This window comes from Arabidopsis thaliana, chromosome 4 (genome assembly GCF_000001735.4).
Source record: "Arabidopsis thaliana chromosome 4, partial sequence".
Lineage (NCBI taxonomy): Eukaryota > Viridiplantae > Streptophyta > Magnoliopsida > Brassicales > Brassicaceae > Arabidopsis > Arabidopsis thaliana.
Window position 1 is genome coordinate 7520259 of NC_003075.7, and position 16566 is coordinate 7536824.

Here is a 16566-nt window from a genome sequence, read left to right on the forward strand (position 1 = left end):
ATGGATATCATAGGAGAGAGGGGACGAATTGAGTTTGACATCTTAAAGCAAATGTCGATGGCGGAAGCATGGACATAACTGCAACCCTAAAACAAATTGAAACAGATCTCACCATGAAGAGACAAAATCAAACCGATGAAGAGGATGTGGTATTATGGAAAGGAAAAACGATGTGTATCAATCAATCTTTAGAACCAAAGACACTTGGAATCACACTCGTACCGATACAAATAAGGTAGTTTGGCATAAAGAGGTATGGTTTACTCACACAACACCAAAGTATTCTTTTTGCACATGGTTGGCGATCCAGAACAGACTCTCAATGACAAACTTCTTTCTCTACAGCAACTGCATTGAATCAGAGGATCATTTATTCTTCTATTGTAGCTATGCAGCTGAAGTATGGGAGGCTCTAACTATAAATATCTACAAAGCAAACTACTCGACGAACTGGACATCTCTAATCACAAGCATATATAGCCCATGGCAGGAGCGTATGGAAGGTTTTATTGCGCGATATATATTCCAAGCCACAGTGTCACACAATTTGGTGCAAGAGAAACATACGTAGAGATAAAGAAACACCAAACCCTCTGGCTCGGCTCATCAAGTGGATAGACAAGCATAGCAAAATGTTCCAATTTTAAGTAAGAAAAACAAAATTCTACTGACAATTTCAAAAACAAGATAAGTAAAAGTTTAAATTTAAAAAAAATGAACTAAAAAGCTTTGTCCTATTGATCACCTAATGAGCCTTTAAATTTCTAACCGTCTTAAATCCTATTACTAGTTAAAATCTTTAAATTATTTTAAATTAAAGATATAGGTTACATTATTTAAAATATAGATATAATCAATTAAAAGTTTAAAACTCATGTTAAAAGCATCTTAAAGGGAAATGAAATATTAATACAAGAAACAAATATATATATGTAAAGACATATTTTCACCAGCGGTCCAAAAAAAAGGATATATTCACATATTAAAAGAAAATATTGGGGCAAAGTGGATAAGATAACATCCAATGAGAATAAGACATATCAAAATTCATATCCCTGAGAGCCACAACAATCTTAAGAAACAGATCCTCTGTCTTGCCACATCAGCAAACGCAATCTCAAGTTTCGTAGATTGCTTATTTCTTCATCACACACTTCAAACTCGATTTTATTTTAATTTTCATAAGAGAACAACCAAGACAAAAAGAACAATGGCAGCGAGTGCATCTCCAATGGCGAGCCAGCTAAGGAGCAGCTTCTCCTCCGCTTCTCTTTCTCAGCGTCTCGCCGTCCCGAAGGGCATCTCCGGTGCTCCTTTCGGTGTTTCTCCGACCAAAAGAGTCTCTTCCTTCACTGTCCGAGCTGTTAAATCCGACAAGGTATCTTCTTTGTTAACCATCGGACACAAAATGAATATACAAATTATCAGTCATGCGGTTTAATATCTTAGGAAATAACATGTTATTTGATAAATCAATTTGGTTAGGATAAAACGGCCATAATAAGTACAACTAGTTGTGTAGATTGGCCATATTCTTTAGTTTGATACTTTATGTTTTGGTATTACATAAAATATCCATAAATATTTTTAACGATTTCTATAGAACCTCTTTTGTGGAATTTATAGGATCGAAAAAGAATAAATATTTAGGTTCTTGATTTATGCAATGGCAAGTTATGTATAGAAGAAAAGAAGTTATGTATAGTGAGTGTGCTCTAACCACTAATATATGTAATTTGTCAGACAACATTCCAAGTAGTTCAACCAATCAACGGTGATCCATTCATCGGAAGTTTGGAAACTCCGGTGACATCAAGCCCATTGATCGCGTGGTACCTTTCCAACCTCCCTGGATACCGTACCGCCGTCAACCCTCTCCTCCGCGGTGTGGAAGTGGGCCTGGCCCATGGTTTCTTCTTAGTGGGCCCATTCGTCAAAGCTGGCCCATTAAGGAACACTGCTTACGCCGGGTCAGCCGGGTCTTTAGCCGCGGCTGGGCTGGTAGTCATCCTCAGCATGTGCCTCACCATCTACGGTATCTCTTCTTTCAAGGAAGGAGAGCCATCGATCGCACCGAGTTTGACTTTGACTGGGCGGAAGAAGCAGCCTGACCAGCTTCAAACGGCTGATGGATGGGCTAAGTTCACTGGAGGATTCTTCTTTGGAGGGATCTCTGGGGTGACTTGGGCTTACTTCCTTCTCTACGTTCTTGACCTTCCTTACTTCGTCAAGTAAATGTAGATCAAAATATATCGAGTGTACTTTCAACTCTCTTGCATCATTGTTTTTTACTCTTTGTCTTGATCAAGAATCTTGAAACTCAGGATTGTTAATGTATATTACTCTTTCTTTATCTTATTGACATTAATTTATATTTGCCTTGCTTTGAAAATGCTCTAAATTGAGTTCATGATAATTACACTAAATCCATAGTTGTAGACTGAAAACAAAAAGTTGCCATCACTGGAACGTTGAAATAACGTTAGATAACAAAAAGTACTAGAAACACTCTCGTTTCAAAATATAAAAAGAAACTAATCTAGCCACAACAAAATACAAAACTTGATACTTTTTAAAGCAACCATTTTGAAGTAAAAGTGGGAAAAAAACAACGAGCATCCTTGAAAAGTATTTTCGAGGTCCTGGAAGAAGCAGTAAGAAGTTCAACCAATTGGACCACATTAGCAGATCGAAAATGGTAGACGAAGACACCGCTCTTGTTAGATACATTCCATAGACTATTCTCATTGTATCTATGAAACTGATCATTACTAAAATATATGCAATTTTTCATCACTTTCGCCTCAACCGTTATTCCTAGATCTAAAATCAATGCTTCGCCTGCTAGAGACTTAATCGTTTCCCATCTTGATGATTTAGGATCCATCTTGTAGACGGCGAAGAAGCATAATCTCGTCCTAGGATATGGTTCCACTTTAGCTACAATGATCAAAACTTCTCCAGACAAAGTGACAACAACTTTATGACCCTTCCGCAATGGCGAAGATGGCAAAGTTGCACATCTCACTGGAGAATCATTACCGGAGAAATAAAAAACATCGACGTTTCCATCTACACTAAGAACGTAAAGCTTGTTTTCTTTAAACACCATAGCAATGATGCAACGTTCATTCTCTAAAGGTTTAAACACTTTCCACCTATCATCTCCTTTCTTGTGATATCCAAAAAGGCTAGAGATATTCCAAACAACCAAGTAATCTTTCCTTTGTTCATCTACCCACAAAACCGCATTGCCTATTTTAATATCGCTGCCACGGGTTGATTCTAGAGACGGAAGAGGAATCCTCACTCGAGTAAACAGATTCAAAAGATGAAATTCAGTTCTATGGTCTAACATAAGGAACCAGCTACCGGAACTAGCCAAACAACGACTCGTAACTAAATCAAACCCGAGGTCTCTTACTATGTAGGTTTTGTTTTCATGAGGATCGTACAACTTACATGAATCTTTTTTTATTTCCACATCTCCTTTTGGAAATAGGATGAGCCATGGAGTTGTTGGATTTGTTACTCCAATGACTGTTTTGGAAGCAATATACCATATTGAAGAAACGCATCTCGCTCGATGAAAATCAACAAAGCTCAAGCGTTCCAAGATCAATCTTACCAGGTCCACGGCAAGTATCGAATGTTTCGAATCTTCATTGAATGTCTTTTTCTCGGAATCGCTCATCTCCTTCTTCTGCTTCTTATGTGTCATGGCCAAGTAAAGACCTAGAAACATTTTTTAACAAAAAAACGAAAGTAAAATTACATAAGGACGCTTCCCTAGTCTATTCGTTATCAACAATTATTATCCATTGAATTTACTAATTACATTTCGACGGGTGCAAGGGGTGGGCATTCGGGGTGGGCATTCGGGTAAGCGGGTTGGGTTCGGGTGAAACCTGATCAGAGTAAAACCCGATCATGTACGGATCTTTTGGATAGAGAAGTTTAGGACCTAATAGAGTAAATCTAAAATATCGATTCGGTTTTGGTTTGGATCCAATCGGGTTCGGGTCGTTCGGATATAAATTTTTGGGTCTTTTTTGGATATGATACCTGAATTTTCAGGTAAATACTCATATATTTCGGATAAAATTTTGGGTTTCGGGTAAAATTTAGATTTTCCAATAAAATATTCTGGTATTTTCAGGTTCGGGTTTGATTTTTTGGGTAGAAGAATTTAGGACCTAATAGGGTAAAATTTCGGGTTCGGATTCAGTTTCAGATCTATTTTTTCGGATCAGTTCCAGTTTAGATAATCGGTTCTGGTTTTTTGCCCAACCCTAGGTGACACTAAAACATATTTTTCTTCAATTATATTCCAACTTTACTTTTTTACGTAGGTAAATACTCTTCCATGGAATTTATAAGAGTGAATAAGTGAGCTCTTGACGTATGCAATGTAAATTTATGTATAGAATGAACATTCATGTTTGTTGTCTAATAATTAATAAGAAATGTGACACGTTTAGGCACTTTTAGAGAATTTTATTCCTTTTGAGACACTTGTCAGGGATGAGGTACTTTTCCAACTTTTTCATTAAACTTTTGACCAATTTACCCCTGAAAATTAAGAAATTATAATTAAAAAAAAAGTTTCATCTCTCCACGTTCCCTTTTTTTCCTTATTCTTCGTCGCTTCTTCTTGTCACTCTCTTTCTCTCTCTTCTCATTATTACTTTTTTTCTTTCCTTGCAAAATCAAACATTTGAGAGTTTGTCAAGATCGTGTAGCTTCCCAACAAATATCAGATTTTAAATATTATATCAAATAAAAAAAATTAAGCCTAAGTAATATTATATATTCCCAACAAATATCAGATTTTAAACTATGTTCCTAATTATGCATCCAATATATATTGTCCACGTAAACATATTCAAACAGTTCGCATTATATAAAATGCTTTGAATCAAATAAAAATATTTAAGCCTAAGTAGTATTATATATTCTCAACAAATATCATATATTAAATTATGTTCCTAATTATGTATCCAATATATATTGTCTACGTAAACATTATATGAAATGCTTTAAATCAAATAAAAATATTTCAGCCTAAGTAGTATTATATATTCCAAATAAATATCAGATATTAAATTATGTTCCTAATTATGTATTAACGTATCCAATATATATTGTCCACATAAACTTATTCAAAAAATTCATTTTATATATATATCAATACAAGGTCCATCAACAAACTTTTTTTAGAATATGATACAACGTCGTTGACACAAGCAAATGGTTTGTGGTGTGTAAACCTTATACCCTTAAGGCTCTGCATTAAAGCCTACATTCTTTACCCTAAAATTAAACCCAAACCCTCAATTCCTAATCCTTATCCACTAAATCCAAAATCGTAAAACAAAACTCTAAACCATAAAATATATTGTAAGCATAAACAAGAAAGTGATAATTTTACTGAGAGATAAAACAAATTCACAGCAAATCAAAGACAACATGTGTCCATTGATGATCGTCCAACCGGTTTAGTCCATGTGGTCATCTAATGACACACGGGATCGTTTCATTTCAATACACAAGTTCATATATGAACGATAATCGCCAGAATCAGATTCGATGGAAAAAAAAACGAAAATTTTTGGAACAATTCAAATCGTAAAAATGTGATCTTTACGAAATTCGACCAATATCAATTGCAGATCTAGATGCTAAACATAAGAACAATGAACAAAGGAAACAATTTTTTTTAAGCAATTTCTTATATCAAATTGATACCCAAAATTAGCTGGAGAACGAATCTAAGATCAAAGTAAAGATTTGAAGAAATGTAAAATGGAGCATTGGAGATAATGACATAAATCAAAGACATGAACACATGTGCTTAGTGTGTTAGATGGAGAATTGGAGATAATGACATGAAAATCAATAGGAATCATGTGAGAGAGAGAGAGAGTACTAACTTGGAGAAGGCAGCGGAGGATTCTTTTTCGAGCCAATCGCGGATGTGCTTGATGTTACGCCTTAAGATGGTGACAGATTGCCTTCACATCGTTTTTGTAATCCGAAACTTGACTAATGAAGCTATCCCAGAGAGCAAAGATTCATTCTAGTTTTGCAGTAAAGAGAGAGAAAAAGAGCAAAATCTGAATCTCAGATTTCAACAAAACCCTAGAAATTCAAGTATAACAAAATTGAGGAACGAACTGATAAGTTGACTGATGATGGGAAGAGGGGGAGAGAGAGATCAAAACCATGGTAAAGATTTTTATTTTCTTCCCTTGATTGTGAGAGAAAGAGAGAGAAAAGAGAGGAGAAGGAGAGAGACCAATAAAATAAAACGAAAAAAAAATGTATTTAAAAGGTAAATGGGTCAAATAACCTATCGAAAGTGTCTGCTTTTTTCAAAGTGTCTGATTAGGAATTAATTTTCTAAAAAGTGCCTAATTACGTAATATTCTCTAATTAATATTTGGCAGCCAACATTTGATGAGTTCAACAATTGGTCAAATGCTAAACCGACGACCAAACCGTATGAAGAAATGGAGTGTACCGAGAATAATTGGCTTAACCAACGATTTTCTTTATTTTAATGGTTTTCTGCAAATAACGAGAAGTGGTCTTCTTTATTGTGAGGAACTCACTTTATCACTTAAGTATTCTAAAGCAATCTAGGAATCATGATTGATTCCATTTGTTATTTGTTCTTATGTAAATGAGAAAAGCCAAAAGAAAAGGCATCTAGCAACACTCTTGTTCCACAATATAAAAGAAACAAAGCCAACCATACCAAAATACAAAAATTGATAGTCTTAATTCTTAAAGCAACCATTTTCCACCAAAAATGGGAAAAAACGAACGAGCATCCTTAAAAGCAATCTTCGAGGAAGCAGTAAGATGTTCAAACACTTGGACCACATAACGGGATCGAATATGGTAGACGCAAATACCGTTTTTGTTAGAATCATCGCATAGACTCTTCCCATTGTATCTATGAAACTGATCATTACTAAAATATATGCAATTTTTCATACAGTTCGCCTCAACCGTTATTCCTAGATCTAAAAGCAACGCTTCACCTCCTAAGGAGATTCTTTCATATCCTGATGAATTATGATCCATCTTGTAGACGGCGAAGAAGCATTCCACCCTCGGGTATGGTTCCACTTTAGCTACAATGATCAAAACTTCTCCAGACAAAGTGACAGCAACCTTGTAATGACACCCTTGAGTATTATAACTATAACCATTCCGAAACCGCAGAGATGGGAAAGTTGCACATTTCACTGGAGAATCGCCACCGGAGAAATCATAAACAGTGACCTTCCGAGTTACACTAAGCACGTAAAGCTTGTTTTCTTTAAACGCCATATCGATGCAACAATCATTTTTCTTTAAAGGTTTAAACACTTTCCAGCTATAGTTTTCATCTCCTTTCTTGTGATATCCAAAAAGCCTAGAAATATTCCAAACAACCAAATAATCTCTTCTTTTCTCATCTACCCACAAAACCGCATTGTCTATTTTAATACAACTACCATCAGAAACATTTTCATAAACCCTTTTGAAAACATTTCCATCACCGGTTGATTCTAGAGGCGGAAGAGGGATCCTCACTCGAGTAAACAGATTCAAAATATGAAAGTCAGTTCTATGGTCCAACATAAGGAACCAACTACCGGAACTCGCCAAACAACGACTCCTAGCTAAATCAAACCCGAGATCTCTTACTATGTAGGAACTATGGTCACGAGGATTGTACAACTTACATGAATCGTTTTTGCTTTCCACATTTTCGCTTGGAAAGAGGATGATCCATGGACTTGTTGGATTTTTTACTGCGAGACATGATTCCGAAGCTGAATACCATTCTAAAGAAATGCATCTGCCTCGATGAAAATCAACAAAGCTTAAGCGCTCCAATATCGATCTAAGCAAGTCCAAGACAAGTACAGGCTGCTTTGAATCGTCGTTGCATTTTTTTTCCTCGGAATCGCTCATCTCCTTCTTTTGTTTCTTCTGTATCACGGCCAAGTCAAAAACCCTAGTTAGATAAGGACGCTTCCCTAATTAATTAATTATAACATATTTTTACTTTATTGACATTAATTTTAATTTTAATTTTATTTTTAAGTAATTTTATTTTTTTTATTTTACTAAAAACATCTCTAACATACATCCCTAATCATAAGTGATATATAGCTGAGAATTTATTTTTATTTTAACTGATTTTTTTTTTCTATACATTAGATAATGCATGAAATTTATAGATATAAATTTAGAATTAATTATTTTGAAATTGGACTGTGTCACTGACTTACTGTCACACATTTAGTGCATATATGAGCTATGATGCTAAAAGATATCATCCGTGAATGAAAAGTTACAGTCTCATAAGTCAAAGAACATAAAAAGAATCTGAAAATAGTATAAGGTAAAACAAAATTGTCATATGTATAGTACTCATGCAAAAAAAGAGTATTTGAAGAACTATCGGAAGCTCGAAATCAAATATCTTTTTATTAATTAGAAAACTAAGTAGCTAGAAGAAGAGAATGGTGAAGAGAATGTTAGAATCACATGAGAGATGCATAAATCTTGGAAACCGGCATTGATAATTAGATTCTTCTTCTCCAGCTGCTTGAGAGTTGAGAGGCGCCATTTTTTCACATGTCACTGCCCAAATGTGAATTTAGACTTGGAAAAGAAACGCCACTAGTTTCTGGTTCATTATCATGACTCAGATTTTTATTTTTGTTTACTCAGTCTAGATATGTAACCCATTTAACATAAACCAACATATATATTTGACAGATTTTTTTTTTCTTTTTTTATATTTACTTTACAAATTATTTTATCATTTACAATTAATGTTTGAAGATTTTAAAAACACTTTTTCATATCAACTTTCTACATAGATTAGTATGTACAAATCCAAAATATATGTAACTAAATAATTACAATAAATATCAATCACGTTTTTCTTTATTTATTTATAATATTTCACATTTTCATTAATTATTGTGTCACCTAAATAAAGCACAAAAGTTAAATAAAAAAGACAAAAAGACACTAGCTTTTACAAAAAAAAAAAAAAAAACCTTGCCTATTGCAAAACATTACCCCCATATCTCTTCATATGACCATAGCATTTATATATACCTTCACTTAGAACAATTCATAATCAAAATCTCAAACATTATCAATATAACTATATAGACGGGAGTCACTAGTTAGAAGACATGAAATTCATTACATCAGTATTCATCGTATTCATTATGTTATCTTTAATTCTGACTAAAACAATGATTTCTGGGAAAGAGGAGAACGCGACATGCGTTATGGCAAATCTTCAAATATGCAAGTCGGCGGTAACAACCGGAAACCCACATTCGAAGGAATGTTGTGAAAAACTGAAAGAACAACAATCGTGTTTTTGTGAATACTTGAAAGATCCATTAGTTGTTCCATATATTACATATGCCAAAATAATCTTAGCAGCTTGTGGTTTATCTTTTCCTAATTGTTGAAGTTTTAAACATTTATGACATAATCTATAAATGTTATAATCATCAAAATTATATTTGATAATGTTTATCATTGGAAGTTTATCATGTCAAGGTTATTAACCTGATTTTAATATATAAAAAATGTGTTTTCTTATAGAAATATATTGTTATTATGGATGTTCTAAATTCAATAACTACTCGTCTTTTGCTCTTTAGTAAAGTATGATTTTTCTATCTAAGTCTCTCCCTAGACAGAAAATATAACCACATCAAACTAGAATTCATGACCATACTCATGAAAAATATAAATTTGGATCATGCACATGATAAGTTGTGTTAGTTTGCAGCGTGAAACGAATATCAGAATCTATGAGCCTATCAATAACCTTAACACTGAAGTTGCGTCCAATAGAAAAGTTAAAAAGACACTAAAAGCCAAACCAAAGAACATAGAGGGATTCTAAAAAATAGTATAATTAGTGTAAAACAAAAATGTCATATGTGTAGTGCTTATGTAAAAAAAAAAGTATTCGAAGAACTAAGGAAAGCACGAAATAAACTATTTTTTTTTATTAATTAGAAAACCATGTAGAAGAAGAGATTAGTGTAGAACAGAACTGTTAGAATCACATAAGAGGCACATAAATCTTGACAACATGCATCCATGATTGGATTTTTCTTATGAGGATGCTTGAATGCCATTTTTACATGTCACTGCTCAAATGTAAATTTAAGACTTCGAAAAGAAACGCCACTAGTTTCTGGTTCATTGTCAAGACCCAGATACTTAATTCCGGTATATTCAATGTAACTCTGTAATCTAGTTAATATAAAACAAAAGCTTTGAGATATATATGCTTTTTTCTTTTTGTATACTTACTTTACAAATTCTTTTATTATTTACAATTAGTGTGTGAAGATTAATAAAATACTTTTTCATATCAAATTTCTACATAGATTAGTATTGTATAAATCCAAAATATATGTAATTCAATATTTAAAATTAATATAAATAGCGAAAAATTGTGTCACATAGATATGAAATGTACTAAATTTTTTAATTTTATTTTCAGACAAAAGACATTAGCTTTTACGAAGAAAAAAAACACAAAAAAGTACTCTTGCCTATTGCAAAACATTACCCCATCTCTCCATATGAGCATCGATAATAAAGATGAGTTATGTTAATCATCTTTGTGATTGTTGTTTGTGAGGCTGTTAATAATTCATTTTAAAAAAGGGAACTTAATAGTTGTCTCTAATAGGATAAGCATTTAAAACGCAGCGTTTTATTACTAACTTACGTCATTGTCTCATGCAAATGACATAAGCTAGAGAAAATCTTGATTCCTCCGTCAAGGCAAAACCACATAAAGCCTATCTCCTGCCGCGAAACAACCGTTTAAACCACCAATTCTCTCATCCGTACCAAAGAACAAAAAAAAGATAAAATGGCGGTTCATATTCACAACCCTAACTTTTTCCACACTCATCATCTCCGAGCATCTCTTACTTCTGCCTCTGCATCACCTTCCTCATATCTCTTTCATAGACACTCTGCTTCAAAGTATCCTAGCTTCCTCTGCAAATCCAATAACAAAGATGTATATCCTTTCTTTCTTACAACTTCTAACAAAAAACCTTGAGTACTATAATTGAATGGTTTCTTCTTCTTCTTTTTACTAACAGGACTATCTCATTGATGCTCCTGTTTCTGTTGGAGATGGATTCTCTTTTAGTGGAGGTAATCAAAAAGATTATACCCTTTTTTTGTATAATTGTAAAGACTAAATCTTTTTTTTTCTCTCAGGGAAGTATTCGGATCAACCGAGTCCATCAGATGAGTGGTTGAAGCAAGGGAAATGGGTAGGAAAAAGATTCCTCTACTTAGCTTTAAGACATAGTTTTCATTGAACATTTTGATTCTGCAACTTTCAGGTTAAAGCTCATAGAGTTGGCGGCTCTGGTGTAGAAGCAAAAGATCCGATTTTCGGATTAACAATGGGAGCTAGCTCTCAAGCTTCAAAAGATCTTTTCCGGTAAAACACACTTTGAGTTAAAGTTTCTAGTCTTATCTTTGTAGTAATGGCTTTAAGGGTGTCTATGATTCTGTCTCTATAGATGGTTTAGTGTAGAATCCGGGAGTGTAGATAGTCCTCCTGTTATACTCATCCATGGATTCCCATCTCAGGTACGTAATAATATTTTCCTTTGAACACATCTTACAGCGAATAGCTTACGGATATTTTTGTGTGACTAGGCTTATTCTTACCGGAAAACTATTCCCGTTCTTTCAAAGAACTACCGCGCCATTGCTTTCGATTGGCTAGGTAACTTCTTTTCCTGAAGTTTTTTCCTTTTGTTGAAGTTCTGTTGCTGATCCTTTTTCATGACAGGATTTGGATTTTCTGACAAGCCTCAGGCTGGATATGGATTCAACTATACAATGGACGGTAACATGATCTTAAACCCCGCTTCTCGATCAACAGACCTTAACCCGAGAGAGTATCCAGATTTATCAGAATAATCTGTGGCTTTGCAGAGTTTGTTTCTTCGCTGGAGTCATTCATTGACGAAGTAACTACTAGTAAGGTGTCACTTGTGGTGCAGGTACGTAACATCACTTCATTTCTCACTGAAGAGGCAATATTTCAGATTTTTCAGTGTTGACTTCTCTGCTTTGGTGTTTTTGTCAGGGCTACTTCTCAGCTGCTGTTGTAAAATATGCAAGAAACCGACCAGACAAGATCAAGAATCTCATACTCTTGAATCCTCCTGTAAGAAAGGAACCTTAAACATAACCAACCTACTACTTTCTTCTCTTTGTTAAAACTAACTTAGAACTTATATATACGGTTTCAGCTCACACCAGAACATGCTAAACTTCCATCAACATTGTCTGTATTCAGCAACTTTTTGCTTGGGGAAATTTTCTCTCAGGTTAGTTTCATCAAAGTTGCTTCTTTGTGTTTTCTCCTACAACAAATTCTTGATTTATAGAAACCAATAATAGGATCCTCTAAGAGCAAGTGACAAGCCTTTAACAAGCTGTGGTCCTTACAAAATGAAAGAAGACGATGCAATGGTTTATCGAAGACCTTATCTTACCTCAGGTTCTTCTGGTTTTGCACTTAATGCCATAAGCAGGTCCATGAAGAAAGAACTTAAGGTTCTCATAAAGCCTCTCTTTCTTCATTCATACTGTCAAAAATCAAGATTTCAAGTTGATATCTAGAGAATTGGCATTTCATTAGAACTTTTACCTGCAGAAATATGCAGAAGAGATGAGGACATCACTAATGGATAAAAACTGGAAAATCCCGATCACCGTGTGCTGGGGACAACGAGATAGGTGGTTAAGCTATGAAGGAGTTGAAGAGTTCTGCAAGAGTTCGGGACACAACCTCGTCGAATTACCAAATGTACCGGTTACTTCCTGATATATATATCTGTGAGACATTGCTAAACAATAAAGCTAACTTGAAAACTGATTTTTCCCTTATCAGGCTGGCCATCATGTACAAGAAGATTGTGGAGAGGAACTTGGAGGAATAATCTCAAGAATCATAAGCAAATCTGCTCTATTCTAACTGGAACCACTCCACAAGAATATTGAAAGAACGTAAAGAACCATTTGTATAAACTCAGCTTTATTCAAAACATACTCTAGTTCCAGTGGTACATTACATATAAGTCACCAGTAAGATTTTTGTGCTTAACTTTGAGGCTCTATAAAGTAGGAGATTCTCCAGTTCTCTAGTACAAATTTGTAACATCCTAAAAAGAATGTAGCTTGATCTACATGTATACCTTCTCTTTTGCTTCCTTGAGGTATGCATGTGCTTTCTATATATGTATAATTGTGTCCACAACAAGCAATCTTTCATGTTTGGAATCGGTCTATCCAGCACTCATCGTTCTTCACAGCATTTTTCCATCTATGTTTAAAAGTCTCTAACTCGACATAAGTTTGCTTCCGAACCTAGGTAATGATCATTGTTTTGAATAGAGATTTTAGCTAAAACAAAGCACTCTATCATCTTTTTAAATACCAAACTGGTTAGAAACTTACCTCAGTTCTACCAGTTGACACTGATGATGATTTGTCTGCAGCATGCGGAGTCTTGGTCTTATCGAGCTTCCCTGAATCCGTCTGCTTATACACAGTAACTATAATTACTTCCTAAATAAAACTCATGTAGACTAGTATGAAGAAATGACAAGAGAACCAGTTTCAAACCTTGTTTTCAGCTGAACCTCCTCCTAATGTAGGAAGACCCATATGAAGTATATACTCGGAATCAACAATACCGATATTTTTGGTTCGATCACCCTATGCCAAGCAACAACAACAATACTAAGAAAAAAACAAAACCAACAAATAAAAGAATGTACATATTAGCTTGGCTCAGTCACAATTTACCTGTGCACAATATCCAAGCTGAAAATCTATACCCCATCCATGGTTTAAGTCATTCTATAAAAGAAAAAACACAAAGTCAAGTATCCAGATGTTGATGGTCTTCATGAGTCTGTAACATAATTAGTTCAAACATATGAAATACCTGAATCATATGCCATGTACACCTCCAAGCTGCTCTGGAAAACACAGGAGCCATCATTTCAACAAATCTGTAGGAGAGAGTTTTTTTTAATGAGTTTAAGAACAAGTTATGCTTTCCACTGAAGAAGGAAATGAAGATTCAGTTCTTTTACCCTGTGCAAGGAGGTCCAGTGCTATTCTCGTTGCACCTCGCCCGACCAATGACTTTGTATGTTCTCCTTTTAAACATCAAAACGTTGTAAAAAGATTCATTCTTACAATCTCTTTTCTTCTCTTTGCTAAAATTTTTTCTATTGGAGCTTGAGAGAAGTACCTATGTACTCTTGATTTCTTGTCTCGTGAGGTAAGTTGATGATGCACTTCAGAGAAATTGGGATCAAGAGCAGGTTGTGATATTTCAAGCTTTTCTTCTTTAATAATTGAAACATACCTGAAAATTTTCATCTCATTAGATACCACATCTTTACCAAGTGACAAACAATATATTCTTTGTATAACATTGTACCTTCTAGCATCAAAATGGTCAACACCGAGATCTTCATCCCATAGAAAAATGTAAGAATAAGCTGAGACAATATCCGGGTGTAGAAAACGCTTTGCAAACCACCTAAAAGAGTCACAAACATATTCAAACTGTACAGCCAAATGTAAAAAATCCTCGTCGGGTTTTACGATTATAACAGAACAGTTACCATTTGGTTTGGTTTACTACAGAAATATGAATGGCAGTGTCACTCCACTCAAACTCCTTCCATTCATCCACAGCACCATCGTAGTGAAACAGCATCACAACAAACTCACTTGATGGAAACTGCCATATAAGAAAGTGGAAAAACAGAGATATCACATCAAAACTGTTTCATTACCGAGAAGGTAATGTCCGAGGTTTTACCTTCTTGACAATCTTGTTGACACTTTCCTTTTGTCTTATTCCAACTGCCATAGCTAATAAGCTTGGTTTCGGTTTCTAAGCAAACAAAAACAGAAAATATAGCGTTAAAGGAATGACAACAGAGAAACTTGTGAACGTTTGGCAACAGGTAAAGATACCTTATCGCGCTTTGCTCCCCATAACGGTCGCATTTCCAAGTCAGATGTACTTGCAACAATACCTCGCGGTAACGTCTCGCTACCAGGAGGCCTAAGTTGTGTCTAATTAAGCAAAGCAACATGAAAAAATGTTAAGATTCATATAGAAAGGGAACTTTGTTTTGAGCAGCTTATTCAACAGACCTTGCACATCTTTAGTTTAGCAAGATTTAGTCTAATTATCGAACTCCATCCCGCGATACCCTGTCAATTAGTACACTCAAAACTGTTCTATAACATTATTCAGATTCAAGATAATGCTTAAAAGTTGCAGTCTAAGAACTCATACCTCTTTATAGTCTACTGTAATAAAAGCATTCCCTATAAGGAAGATCATTGCAAGAAAAAACACTAAAGAGAACAAGCGACGAAGAGACAAGCCCTTTCGTTTTTGATTCATACTTAATGATCCCTGAAAAGGCAACGAATAAAGAAGATCCATAACACATTAAACTCAAATCACAAGAACCTAATCAGTATTTAAACCCAAACACACACAAAATGACATTAATAGGGAAAGTAGTATGATCTCATTGAACAACAATGCCACAATAAAGATTCAAGATTGTGAAAGACTTGAGAGTTTTAATTGTGTAAACTCATAACGATCCACAGTTTCGTAGAGAATGGGCATATAAGTAGAACATCAACACATGAAGAAGATAAAAGACTTGAAATTTCATGATTGAAAACTTCAATTGGATTCTTGAGCTAATGAAATTTCAGAACTTTTTTGGTTTATTTCGACAACTTTTGAATCCAGAAATGGCAAAATGGGAGACAAACAAAAAGAACTAAACAAGACAAGAAGAAAAGAACGAAGAGCAAGAGAAAAAAGCTTACAGAGCTCAAAATCTTGGGTTTCTTGTTCATTTTTCAAGAACAGTGGTCTAAATATAGCGAAGCTCTTTCTTTAAAATCAAATAAGTAAAGTGTAGAGTCATAGTGTTAGAATACCTTATTTTTGTCAGAATTGGTTATTTTACAAAATTATAACTACTACTTTAGTTCCTTAAAGTTAGCTTCGAATAGGAAAATAAAATAAAATTGGGTATGAAAGCAATTACTGTAAGAAGGTCAACAAGTCAACCGTTTTAAACAAAAGTGATATTTTACTAAATTCGAAATCGAAATTTGCGTGTAGGAATCGTCGCAAAAGAAGGTTTTTATGGCTTAAAATGAGTGACCAAATGTCATTAAAGGTTCGCACGTGTATTGTTTTGCTATGCATTTCTCCACTTTATATAAGTAACGTATGATGCGATGTCCATGTGACCAGCTTTTGCTTAGATTTGTTACAAGAGAAAAGATCTAAGAAAATTAGGGTGAATAATATAACAAATAATTTTCTTTTCACTCGGAAAATTATACAAATTGTTTTAGGGTCAAATTTATCTTTATAGGATAAAGTTATTCATTTACATCTACATTGAA

The 16566-nt window shown here is 34.4% G+C and overlaps 6 protein-coding genes across 9 annotated transcripts; 3 read left to right on the top strand and 3 right to left on the bottom strand.

Annotated features, from left to right (window-relative positions):
* Positions 1–998: 998 nt before the first annotated feature.
* Positions 999–2503, top strand: PSAL (photosystem I subunit l). Of its 2 annotated transcripts, none has more exons than NM_001340808.1 (2): positions 999–1378; positions 1744–2412. In NM_001340808.1, exons 1-2 carry the CDS (start codon positions 1025–1027, stop codon positions 2233–2235), a joined length of 846 nt encoding a protein of 281 aa, NP_001328992.1. In that variant the 5' UTR covers positions 999–1024; the 3' UTR covers positions 2236–2412. The 2 variants fall into 2 exon arrangements, with proteins under 2 accessions (NP_001328992.1, NP_193016.1); NM_117349.3 differs by having other exon boundaries at positions 1064–1378; positions 1744–2503.
* A 69-nt stretch (positions 2504–2572) lies between these two features.
* Positions 2573–3721, bottom strand: AT4G12810 (F-box family protein; the record flags this gene model as incomplete). Its single annotated transcript, NM_117350.1, has 1 exon — positions 2573–3721. One exon carries the CDS (start codon positions 3719–3721, stop codon positions 2573–2575), a length of 1149 nt encoding a protein of 382 aa, NP_193017.1.
* Positions 3722–6789: 3068 nt separating this feature from the next.
* On the bottom strand, positions 6790–9098 carry AT4G12820 (F-box/kelch-repeat protein, putative (DUF295); the record flags this gene model as incomplete). The annotated part of the gene is made up of 3 exons (NM_117351.2): positions 9054–9098; positions 8551–8810; positions 6790–8036 (listed from the first exon to the last, which is right to left on the bottom strand). Exons 2-3 carry the CDS (start codon positions 8630–8632, stop codon positions 6790–6792), a joined length of 1329 nt encoding a protein of 442 aa, NP_193018.1. The 5' UTR covers positions 8633–8810; positions 9054–9098.
* A 114-nt stretch (positions 9099–9212) lies between these two features.
* AT4G12825 (Bifunctional inhibitor/lipid-transfer protein/seed storage 2S albumin superfamily protein) lies at positions 9213–9634 on the top strand (the record flags this gene model as incomplete). The annotated part of the gene is made up of 1 exon (NM_001084910.2): positions 9213–9634. One exon carries the CDS (start codon positions 9213–9215, stop codon positions 9498–9500), a length of 288 nt encoding a protein of 95 aa, NP_001078379.1. The 3' UTR covers positions 9501–9634.
* Positions 9635–10882: 1248 nt separating this feature from the next.
* AT4G12830 (alpha/beta-Hydrolases superfamily protein) lies at positions 10883–13329 on the top strand. The gene is made up of 13 exons (NM_117352.2): positions 10883–11083; positions 11169–11223; positions 11290–11345; positions 11418–11518; positions 11601–11670; positions 11740–11809; positions 11876–11932; positions 12022–12089; positions 12176–12256; positions 12342–12419; positions 12493–12648; positions 12749–12901; positions 12986–13329. The coding sequence occupies exons 1-13, from the start codon at positions 10931–10933 to the stop codon at positions 13067–13069; spliced, it is 1182 nt and encodes a 393-aa protein (NP_567394.1). The 5' UTR covers positions 10883–10930; the 3' UTR covers positions 13070–13329.
* Positions 13181–16008, bottom strand: AT4G12840 (GTPase Der (DUF707); the record flags this gene model as incomplete). Of its 3 annotated transcripts, NM_001160755.3 has the most annotated exons (14): positions 15976–16008; positions 15422–15544; positions 15277–15336; positions 15094–15195; positions 14936–15010; positions 14736–14854; positions 14549–14650; positions 14357–14473; positions 14196–14261; positions 14045–14111; positions 13903–13956; positions 13720–13812; positions 13552–13632; positions 13181–13461 (listed from the first exon to the last, which is right to left on the bottom strand). In NM_001160755.3, the coding sequence occupies exons 1-14, from the start codon at positions 16003–16005 to the stop codon at positions 13363–13365; spliced, it is 1188 nt and encodes a 395-aa protein (NP_001154227.2). In that variant the 5' UTR covers positions 16006–16008. The 3 variants fall into 3 exon arrangements, with proteins under 3 accessions (NP_001154227.2, NP_193020.6, NP_001328858.1); NM_117353.7 differs by lacking the exon at positions 15976–16008 and having other exon boundaries at positions 15422–15965; NM_001340809.1 differs by lacking the exons at positions 15277–15336; positions 15422–15544; positions 15976–16008 and having other exon boundaries at positions 13363–13461; positions 15094–15221.
* Between the last annotated feature and the right edge of the window lie 558 nt (positions 16009–16566).